Raw genomic sequence first — 11,917 nt, forward strand, 5'->3', positions numbered from 1 at the left:
ATTCTGTGTATTTACACTGTCAGCTGCCTCTTCTTCTCTCCCCCTCCCTCTCCTGTTGCTACTTAAATCATGAAACTGATCAGTGATCAGCTGATCGGCTTTTCTCTCTTGTTTGTTTATCGCCCACTTTGCGCCAGAAAGAGGAAACCAGCGGCTGTCACGCTAAACAACAGCAGCACGTTTAACCTTGATCAGCTGTTGTTAGAATTTATTTAATATTAATTTCTAGTATCAGCTGATGTTTGCTGGAGCCACAGCTGTAAAAGCTGCTGGTCATGATGTCGGTTTGGATATGTGGTGAGAGGGAAACATGAAGATGAAACCAGGAGATGTCCTTACTGAATCATCAGAGCTGACAGGAGAAACAGGTTTACCTTTTAGGTGACATGAATGAGTTGAAGGGAAGTTATGAACTGTTTCTGAGAGACAAATAACACCAGGATCCTTTTCTAAGTAGCTGACAGCTGGTAACTGTGCAGGGGCGGGTCTAGCATAGTGTTGCCAGGGGGGCCAGGTAGGGCATTAACGGGGAAAGGGGGGCACAAAGAGACACTTTCTTATTCTCATTTAAAATGTCTGGCTGTTATTAAATAATTATCTGAAGCTTACAACCAAAGTTTTTATCTGACGTAAATGTATAGAAATCATACATATACCAACAAGACTGTACATCACTGTCACAACAGCGTTTGTTTTCATTCAAAGACTTTATGGGTTTTTTTCTATAATACCTGGTGGTGTAGTCTGTGATTTTTTTTTGTCAATTCAGCCTTATATATTATGTTTACCCCGAGTGACCACCCGGTCAGCTGGTGGGTAACAGGCATCTCCGAAAATGTTAGAGTAGTTATGGAAACATGTGATGTCTTGATGAATCGAGCAGGTATTTGAAGTTCACACAGCACCATTCTCGCATGAAAATATCTTAAAAGTTTATTTTGTGACCCAGAAAGAGTAATATTTCAAACTCCGCCACTCTAAGTTCCTCCGCCATTGCCTCGTTTGAGTTTTGGACGAAATGGATTCTGGGATATTGCATTTCGTCATTTCGAGCTGATTGGAGACCAGAACAGCCAATCAGGTATTTTTCATCCAAGTCTGTGATTGGCTGGTTTTGTGGCACAAATATAACGGTGTAGAGAAAGAGTTGAGCGCGCACGGGCAGAAATGTTGAGAGCACGAGCAACACATTGTGGCTGCTATTGTGTGTGTGTGTTTTTTTGCACGCAGCAATTAATTTTGTTCACTCAAATTCAGCTTTTCTTCGCTCAAAATAAATTTCTCCTCAAAATGCAACACTTGCACCCGCAAACTTTTTTTTATGTGCGCTCAGAATAGTGGCACAAAAATAATGCCATACTTAAGAGGTACTAGATGCTCTTATATAATAAACCAACCAAGACTTTTAGTTTTAAAGCAAAGCAGAAGTTTATTAAAAATTATTTTAAAGTTTATTCTGTCATACTCTTTTATATTCTCTCTTACATGAATTTCTACAGAGAACTCTGTGCTGGTGTTTTGAAATGTTTGCCCTGTTAACAGACACCATGGAGTAAACTGAAGTAGCTTCTGTAATGCTACAATGAGACAAAAGTGGGCCACCCTCTTTTTCTTCTTCTTTTTTAAAATTTGGTTTGTTTGTTTTTTTTACCAGTACTTAAAAAATACAATTTTTGTATGTTTCTTAATGAGGCCCTGTGCTTGATTCTCTGAATTAAATACATTCTGCTGACCAAATAACATACAACCATTGGTTATTTTTGCCATGAATATAAATTTGCACCTAATAATGATAATAATAATAATAATAATAACTTTATATAAAGCACTTTCAAACAAAGTGCTGTACATCTATTTGAAACTAAAAAGATAAATAAATCAAAGCGATACATAGCAATACAAGTTAAAAAACAATACAAGTTAAAAACAGTAAGAATTTAAAAAACTAAAAGCCATAGAATTAAAACATGTAGGATAGGGTGAACAAATGTGTCTTCAACTTAGTTTTAAAAACTAAAAAAAAAACTAAAAATGGTCTTTTTTCTGGCTCTAGGAACCTTTAGAAGGCCAGAGTCCTGAGATCGTGGAGCACTGGATGGAACTTAAAGGTGTAAAAGGTCGCAGAGATGCCAATCCGTTTAAAGCCTTGTAGGTGAGCAGCAGGACCTTAAAATCTAATTGAACCTGACAAAGTAGCCAATGAAGAGATCTCAGTACAGGGGTAGTGTGCTCAAATTTCCCAGTTCTTGATAAAATGCGAGCAGCTGCATTTTGCACCATCTGTGGACCTCTGAAACGTTTCTTTGGTAGCCCAGAAAGAAGAGCGTTACAATAATCAATACATGAAGACACAAATGCATGGATAGGAACCCCTGCAGTGTCGCTTGACAAAACGTATCTGATTCTGGCTATGTTCCTCAAATGATAAAAGGCGGTCTTTGTTATCTCTTTTACATGAGACTCGAAGGAGAGCACCATGTCGAACCACACACCCAAGTTTTTTACCTTATCCCTGCAATTTCTGAGACCTGTCATCAATTTTCAAGATGAAATTTTGGGACAAGTGCTGAAATTTTTGTGGTCCAATGACCATCAACTCTGTCTTATCAGTATTTAGGAGCAAGAAATTATCAGATAATCAGCCCTTAATTGCAGATAGACAAGATTCTAGTTTAGAGACTTCAGCACAATTTCAAATGGTCAAAGGAACATAAACCTGCAGGTCATCAGCGTAACAATGAAAGGTTACATTAAAAAACACAGTACAGTAAATGTACACAGTCAGAACAGAGTACAACATTAAAATGGAAATGTAGAATAGAACAAGAATCACAGTTAACAGTTAAAACATGTAGAAATATATGCTCTCCAAGAAACTGTACAGTGGTGTTATGGTAGTTTTTTGCAGATCCATTTCATAGAAGCTGTACATGAAATATCATTCCAAGTCCTCCGATCTTCAGCTCTTATATGCACACAATCTTCTTCACTATTCGGTGAGCCTCCATTATTGGGTTCATTTGTCGCCCAGTTCCTAAAGAACAAAGGTTTTATATAAGAACATATCAGTAAGACGAAGAAATTGAGTGTGGGGATTTAATTCCCTATAAAAAAATATGACAATGTCACTGTCTGGTGCAGTTGTAAACAGTGTTCCATGGATTCAAATCTACTGTGTCCTTTTTGTGTGCAGTTTGCATTTTCTCTGCCTGTGTGGGTTCTCTGTCACTTCATCCCACAGTCCAAAGACATGTGTGCAAGCTGAATGGTGGAGAAAATGGATGGATCGATGTATTTGTCATGAAATGTTTAAAAGGTCGCAACAGAGTTCTTCTGCCCCCCAAAAAATGGTAAATAGCCTGTATTTGTATAGCGCTTTTACTAGTCCCCAAGGACCCCAAAGCGCTTTACACGTCCAGTCATCCACCCATTCACACACTGGTGATGGCAAGCTACATTGTAACCACAGCCACCCTGGGGCGCACTGACAGAGGCGAGGCTGCCGGACACTGGCGCCACCGGGCCCTCTGACTGCCACCAGTAGGCAACGGGTGAAGTGTCTTGCCCAATGACACAACGACCAAGACTGTCCAAGCCGGGGCTCGAACCGGCAACCTTCCAATTAGAAGGCAAACTCCCAACTCTTGAGCCACAATCGCCCGTGATTGTCATGTAGTCAGTAGCATCCATCTTTAACCCTTTGCCCTTATTTTGGCTCAACCGACTGACATGTAAGCTTACTGATGAGATTATTTTGCATACATCTATGTTCATGAAAAAAATACATCTGCTGGAAATCCAGTAAATGTAATAAACTGAACCAAAGCGAAGACTTACGACAGAGTCAGTGGAGTTCCATCTACCCATTTCCACTGTCCCTCCATTCCATTGTCAGTCAAACCAATCCAAGTGTTTTCTTTGATGATTGTAGTGAGAAAGTTCTGTTTAACATAAAAAAACATTTTATTTATTTTTTAACCAGAATTTGGCATGTGCTGTCTGTACTAGTTTTGTCTAAACATATCTATTGAATACATGAAAAGAAAATTCTTAATTTCTTTGTCACATTTCTCACAATTAACTAAATTTATTTGCCCCTTGAAAACTAACACAGGTCACATTAGGGTGGAGAACCAGTGTATACCTTCATCTTCAGCTCCCTTGCTTGTTTGGGTTTTTTTTTTTTTACATTTTGTTGTCCTATCTTTTTTCTTCCTCCTCACTTCATGTTTCTGATTGTTCCATCGTTAGCTGGCTGACTACATAAAATGTTTATTTAAGCAGACTGAGGGTTTCAATAAGTCATATGTACATTCACAGAAAATGCCTGGTGCTAGCTAGAGTTATTATTTTTTCTAATGAATTTTTTATTTCCTTTTATTTATTTCAATGTTAATAATTTTTAACCAAACTAACTAATCCCAAACTATCCTATAACTAAGCTTTATATTTTTTTTTAAATTTATTTTAGTTGGTTTTCCAATTTCAAAAAATATTTCAGTTAGTTCTAATTTTCATTCTCCGTCCATCAATCAATCCATCCATCCATCCTTCCTTCCATTCTTTTCCTCTTATGCTTGTCAGGGTTGCCGGGCGGCTGGGGCCTATGTAGACTGACATAGGGCGAGGGGCAGGGTATGTCCTGGACAGGTCGCCAGTCTGTCACAGGGCTAAGACAGAGAGACAACCATTCGCACTCACGTTCACACCTTTAGGCAATTTAGAATGACTATTAATTAACCTAACTTTTATTCTAGTTTTTATTTAATTTCAGTTAAGTAAAAAAAAAAAGTCACATCTATTTTTAGTTTTTTGTTTAGTTTTAGTTAACTATAATAACCCTGGTACTATACAGAATAGCTCTCCACAGTGAGACCGAATAATAGATGTTTCTGGGTTTTATGTTCAGATATATTGAATGAATGTTGAAAGGTTAACAGAAACACATAAAATGAATGAATAAATTAACTGCAATATACATGCACTGTACCTGTTCTTTAGAACTGTCTATCACCACCAGATCTGCTCCTTTGTCTCTACAGTCCCGTCTAGCTTCACCCCAGACACCAGAGATTCCAGAGAAGAAATAACAGACACCACTGAACATTTTCCATCCTGTAGGACACGTTTTCACTGGAAGAAACATCAAGCAAAAGAGAATCCAGTGTTGTGGATTTTATCATTATATTTATACCTGTATGCACTAGACATTTGATTTGATATTTGATTTGATATACCTTTATTAGTCCCACAAGGGGAAATTTCATAAGGCTGCCGACCTATTGCACGCAATGGCGGCGCCATCTTACCCTCCAACCATACATACATTACACAAAACATCACATGGGGAAGACAGGTCAGAGAGGTATAACAATGGAAAATGCACCACATGAGGAAAGATAAGGAGAAAAAAAAATAACTCCCCCCAGACTGAGCTCCAACAGGGAGATCAGTTTGAGAACAGAAAAAAAAAACAAAACAAAAAAAAAAAAAAAAACAAAACTCTTAATACACCAAAGAAACACATGACAAGCAACAGGGGTGGGTAAAGGGTGAGAGACAGCCGATTTAGACAGTACATCTGGGCCTGCGTGCGCTGGTCTCCTTGATCCCCGTCAGCATCGGAAGGGAATAAGCGTCGAAGGCGTTTGGAAAGGGAGGGGGGATGAATGTGTGCATATCAGTGTATATGTATGTGTGTGCGCGTGTCCAGAGTTCAGCTGAGACGGTGTCCTTCGCCCTGCTAGGCTAAGTAAACAGTCTTCCAGCCAACCCAGGTGGCCTTGCATGGAATGGGAAGGAACAGACTAAACACAGTCGTTATCGGGGTGTTGTTGTTCAGCTCCAGCCTTGCAGCTGGCGCCAAAGGGGTATCCACATAAGTGATGGTGATTTTTACTTTAGTGCGAACAGCTCATATGACATGTAATCATATATACTCATAAATATACTGTGCATACTCACAATGTAGTGTTTTTATAGTGGAGTCACTGTGTTAAGCATTTAACCTGCATGTTCAAATCACATGACCCATATATTTAGGTTAAATATATCCACCATTGTATTAATGAAAAATATCTGTGCTACTTGTCGTATGAACAAATGTTGATTAATACTGTTTAAAAATGTAACAGTGAGGATTAGTAAGAAACCTTTGATAGCTTTATGGCCTACTGTGACTAGTCCAACAAAGGGTTAATTCAACTTGGCACTGCTAAGGTATGTGCATGGGACATTTCTTGGCATTCAGCTGCATTTAATTCTATAGCAGAAGCACGCAGGGGTTTGAGATGGCTGTGCAGCGGGAGGATGCAGCTGTGTTTAACTGGACTGCTTTGCGGTGTGTGCTGCCCTTCAACTGGCTGTACAACAGAAGCATGCAGTTGTTTGGATGGCTGCAAAAGCAAGTTCTTGCCGCCTTTTCTGGGGCTATAAGCTAAAAAACATGAGCCCCCACAACTAGCTGTAAGATAAATGCATAGGCCCCTCTAACGGCTATAAGGAAAAAACATAGGGCTCCTTCCTGCTGCCAGATAAAAGCATCCAGTTATGTGAACGGCTGTAAGGTAAAAGCAGACGGCTCTGTGAATGACTAAAGCCAGAAGCGTACAGCCTTTCAATACTTCGATAAGCAAAACAAACCTGGCCTCTGCAGCAGGCACAAGTTCTCGCTCTCGCCTCAAACACCAAGAAGGCGATGAAATAACCCTTACTCAGCATGGATAGCAGCTTATGTCTAGCATGCATGCTCAACAAAGGTATTAGATCGATTAACTGATTAACTGCCTTTCTGTAGACTTTCAGACTCACTTTGGCCATAAAGCTGACAAAGGGACCCTATGCAGTGATGGATGAGATTGGTTTTCAAGACGTTATGGTGTAGGACCGTGTATATCATAAGTGGAAGATGAAAAGGAAAAAATAGAGGATGATAGTATACCTAAAAATGGGAGGGGGGGGATCATTGTCCCTATATAAGATGAGTCCGATATGCATTGGGAACCTTTTTTGTCCGCTATTGTCTGTTTTGTGTGATTTCTGATCTGCGTGCGCATGCGGCAAACACCCCGGGGGAGCTTTTTCCTTTTTCCTATGTTTTGCTGAACTTTGTTGTTCAATAAAACAACTGGCATAGAATTCTGCTCGTCTCCTGTGATTTTTGTGTTTGGACATTTAATTGACATCTGAATGCAGGAGCCTACTCCTTTTTAACCAGAGTGGCAGCTGAACCAGCTCTTCAATTTGCGACTCAACACCAGACCAGCAAATAACCTGTAATGATCTTTAGATCTCTATTTAATTAACTGGGAAAAGAATTTTAATTCCTCTGGACTTCTTTTTCAGTCTATTATCATATTCCATTGATTTTGTTTAGTGAGATCAAATTGTCACTCGCTTGACAGTGGCTCACAAATTACACCTCGACTGCAGTGATGGTCTGTTGCCAGCCATTACATCACCTAATGCCAAAGCCAAAAGAAATAGTTAGATAAATATTCTAACACTAGATGTTGTTATATTATCAAAAATGTGTGATTTAGGAAGTTGAAAGAGCATAATTAAGGAGCTTCATTCCCCCAAACATTTTTGTTTCTGGTGTTAGCTTGATCTGGGTTCATTCTCCAAAGTGCAATTAAAATCATGGTTATGGATAATCATGGCACAAAAAAGACACACATCAGCGCTGTAACTTATCACCTAAACGTCTGAGTGCCAAGTTATATTTGAAGTATTATAGCATGCCTGTGCGGACTAAGTCAGTTCAGTTTTGGCTGAGTAGTTGCAAGGCTAAAATACTGAAAGACAAATGTAATACACATTTCATAACATAATATAATGGGGAAGGATCATAAGGCACATGGGATGAGAGACTATGTAAATAAAAAAGGATGTAACTAACACTGAGGCCAGGACTAAGACATACAAACCTGACACAACTAAACAGGGAAACTGGACAGACATGGAGATATGACTATAAGACAGAAAAAACAAATGTTGCATAACCAAAGCACATAGACTCTGTCACGGCTCGGGCAGCGGCCGTGTGAAGAGTGGAAGGAGGACTCAAATGCAGTACTTACTCAGACATGAGGGCGATTTATTAACAATACCAAGCATAAAGTGGAGATGGCAAAACAGAACTAAGGATGAACTAAACTGGGAGAAACTACACCAATGAGTAGCAAACCTGACATGAAGGGAGAACAGCAGGGAGAGCACGCAGGGGATTTCACAGAGTATGAACACAGACGACGCGACAAGGAACAGAGGCAAACACACACTATAAGTACACAGAGAGACACTGGGAAACCACACACAGGTGGGAGACACAGCTGGACCTGATTAACCTGACAAGACAGGGGAACACTAACACCAGGGACCAATAGAGGGAGCACAACCCCAGAACCCAGTATCTAAAATCCCAAAACACAAACCATCCCAAAACAGCCCACGAATAATAATGAAAATAATAACAATAAAAAACACAAACACAAAATCACTGAGTCATGGACGCAGGACCATGACAGACTCAACTAGAATACCACCTATGAATATGAACTAGAATATAAAAGAAACTGCGAACAGAGAAAACAATACATAACCAGTGAAAATACTAACCGCTAATATGAAAACAAGAGCCCAGCTTAAACACAAGTGATTCTCAAAACCGAAAAGAAATGTATTCCAGGAAGGAATGTGTTTTTTGTACCAGTCATATTTGTCTTGTAAATGTGAATTTACAAGAAACAGGAACGCTCAGTAAACTCTTTTACAAAGACACACAACAGCTCAGACAAGGACTCACTCTGGTTGAACAAACTCTGCAGCCTCTCCAACTCTTTGGTCATTTCAGTGAGGTCAGCTTGCAGCAGGTCTCTCTCCTCAGTTATGGAAGAAATTTGGTCACTCATGGCAGAGACATTTGCATTTTGAAGGTCTCTCTCCTCACTCATTGAGGAAAATTGGTTATTCATAGCAGACAGAAGTTTGCTTGAATCATGATCTAAAACAGACATGTTTTTGAGACTCAGACAACACCAGGCATTTGTTCTTTGACTGCTTCCGACTTCTTCTGATTAATTTTATCCTATAAAACATTTTATCCTAAACTGTTTTACTTGTCTTACTTTGTGTAAACATTACCAAGTTTACCATATTTCATTAGAAAATGGTAAACTATGGGCTATCCAAAAAAGAAAAAGAAAAGCTTGTGATCATTAGAACAGATATCAATAACCAACACAACTTACAGAGGAAACCAAGAGTGACAAGTCCAGCCAACAGGAAGACACTCAGCAGGCTCAGACACAAAATAATAACCAAATACAAACTCCTCTTAGAGCTCCTTCGACCTGAAAAGACAGGAAAAATAAATAAATATATCAAATAAAACAAGGACCCCAACAAAGTGTAAAACAGTAGAGATGTTAAAACACCCATTATCTTTTCTTTTTTTTTTTTGACCCCACTTCTTTCTTACCTGTGTGATTTGTTGAATGTGTTGGGTTGACACATTTGAGATGTTCAGTATTGACATAAATTTCTTCCATTGCATGAAAGGAGGTGGATGTGGTTATGAGAGCTCAGCTCTGCAGCACAGGACATATTAAGTGTGAACGTCTCACTGTGTTTTTTTTATGCTCAGAGAAAATCACCTGCTTAATATGTGGTTTGTGCAGCTGCTACCACTGAAACTGGATCTGTTCTTGGCCTGTGTATTTATATAGCCATGTGAAAGGATAGAGAAAACAATCTGCAAAAGAAAAAAAGAGGTTTGAGAGGAACATTTATATATATATATATATATATATATATATATATATATATATATATATATATATATATTAGGGGTGCAACGATATTCGTATCGATATTGAACCGTTCGATACAGTGCTTTCGGTTCGGTACGCATATGTATCGAACAATACAACATTTGTAATTTATTTTATCAACTTTCCTTCTGACGATGCTGTCTGTGTTGAGCGCTCAGTGAATCTGTGTTCGACTACTCCGCCTAGGCTGCACTGTCGAGCGCAGATCCACTGAGCGCTCAACACAGACAGCATCGTCAGAAGGAAGAGCGCAGGGCAAGCTAGCGAGACAGAAGTTAAGCTCTCCTTGCAACATGACCTCATTCAGATCTGGCGTTTGGAATTATTTTGGTTTTCATGTGACGTATGACCCTGAAGGTAAGCGAGTCATGGACTAAAGTAAAACAGTATGTTGGATGTGCCATGCAATGCTCAATTACATGGGTGGGAACTAGTGTGTTAGCGCAGTTAGCTCGTTAACGTGTTGGCCGTCTAGCCCCATGCACGGGGCGATCGGCGGTAGCTCGTTAACGGAGATTTGCCGTGTTGTGGCGTTAAGGTCATTTCAACGAGATTAACCTGAAAGCACTAGTGGGAACACAACGAATATGACTGCACATTTACGCCGACATCATCCTAGTGCAAAGACAAAAACAACAAGCATGCTACTAACTTTAGCCGAGTCATTTAGACAGCTGTTAGCACATGATTCTCCTTATGCTGCTGAGAATATAGCCCAGAAGAAGCGGATAGTATAGCTTTTATTTTGGAAAGAGACATTTCTCTGTAATAAACTCTCTTTTCCAAAGATGAGTGATTCCTCAATCAGATACAGGGCTCGCAATATCGCTAGCCCGACGTCCCGGGGCTAGCGATTTTTTTCAGTCGGGCTACCAAAATCTATCTCTTCCCTGCCCGTCGGGCTATTGTAGGAAGGAAAAATATATGTCAATGCTTTTGCATTCTTTCAGAAATGTAGCTGGGTAATTATGTCATTGGCATTGGTGAGCCACTGTCAATATGTGACATATTGTAATCGCGTTTGAATTTGCGCTTGTTTTTTTGCTTTCACTTTGCAATCGTGCGAACTGTGTATAGAGAGCGACAGTACTGATCTGTGAGTGATGATAATTTGTGCACCAATTCCTCTGACATCGTCTTATTAATCGTTAGCTTACTATGCAAACACGACAAGTGAAATCTCCCGCAGCAAGCTTAAACATGTGAGAGGTTGATCGCGCAGAGAATCGCTGAGCTTATGTGAGTGTGTGTGTAAAAGCAGCAGGATATATATTTTAGTTCTGCTGAGCCAAATAAGACAGGTCAGGGTGAAGAAGTGACAGCCAAAGAAAAGCTTACCACAAAACGGAGAAGTTATGACAAATCAGACTATAAGGCAAAAAGAAAGTGCAGCTTTATGGTTTCATGGACAAAAGAATTTCTGTGGCTGCAATATGATGAGCTAAATAACCAGGGCTGCACATAAGTGGTCCGCAGGTGCGCATTCGCTGTCAAAATAAAAAACACGCACAAGGGTTAGGGTTAAATTTAAAAACTGTACTTTTGAGTTAAAATATATATTTATAATTTTAATAAATGACAAATTAAAAAGGCATGAACATTTTTTGTATCGAAAAAATATCGAACCGTGACACCAAAGTATCGAACCGAACCAAACCGTGAATTTTGTGTATCGTTGCACCCCTAATATATATATATATATTAGGGGTGCAACGATATTCGTATCGATATTGAACCGTTCGATACAGTGCTTTCGGTTCGGTACGCATATGTATCGAACAATACAAAATTTGTAATTTATTTTATCAACTTTCCTTCTGACGATGCTGTCTGTGTTGAGCGCTCAGTGAATCTGCGTTCGACTACTCCGCCTAGGCTCGACAGTGCAGCCTAGGCGGAGTAGTCGAACGCAGATTCATTCATATTTCTATACACCAATCAGGCCTAACATTATGACCACTGACAAGTGAAATGAATAACACTTTTAATTTTTTACATCATGGCATCTGTTAGTAGATTGGATTTGATTCAGAGTAACATGTTTTTGCTTGCCCTGCTTGGGCCCTTATGTGTAAAACTATCCT

General features: G+C 39.5%; 1 protein-coding gene across 1 annotated transcript; it reads right to left on the reverse strand.

Moving 5' to 3' along the window:
- Positions 1-1,961: 1,961 nt before the first annotated feature.
- On the reverse strand, positions 1,962-9,760 carry LOC120718359 (CD209 antigen-like protein C). Its single transcript, XM_040006878.1, has 5 exons — positions 9,482-9,760; positions 8,807-9,353; positions 4,991-5,133; positions 3,838-3,941; positions 1,962-3,034 (listed from the first exon to the last, which is right to left on the reverse strand). The coding sequence occupies exons 2-5, from the start codon at positions 9,015-9,017 to the stop codon at positions 2,890-2,892; spliced, it is 603 nt and encodes a 200-aa protein (XP_039862812.1). The 5' UTR covers positions 9,018-9,353; positions 9,482-9,760; the 3' UTR covers positions 1,962-2,889.
- Between the last annotated feature and the right edge of the window lie 2,157 nt (positions 9,761-11,917).

Source organism: Simochromis diagramma, unplaced genomic scaffold, assembly GCF_900408965.1.
Source record: "Simochromis diagramma unplaced genomic scaffold, fSimDia1.1 OVJJ01000514.1, whole genome shotgun sequence".
Classification (NCBI taxonomy): domain Eukaryota; kingdom Metazoa; phylum Chordata; class Actinopteri; order Cichliformes; family Cichlidae; genus Simochromis; species Simochromis diagramma.

What these genes read in the sequence shown, in the direction of transcription:
- LOC120718359 (XM_040006878.1), bottom strand. Translation starts at nt 9,017, where the DNA reads ATGTCTGTTTTAGATCATGATTCAAGCAAACTTCTGTCTGCTATGAAT. An exon ending in TAGACAGTTCTAAAGAACAG is followed by an intron (nt 3,942 to 4,990) that starts GTACAGTGCATG and finishes TATGTTAAACAG; the next exon opens with AACTTTCTCACTACAATCAT. An exon ending in GGAACTCCACTGACTCTGTC is followed by an intron (nt 3,035 to 3,837) that starts GTAAGTCTTCGC and finishes TTTGTTCTTTAG; the next exon opens with GAACTGGGCGACAAATGAAC.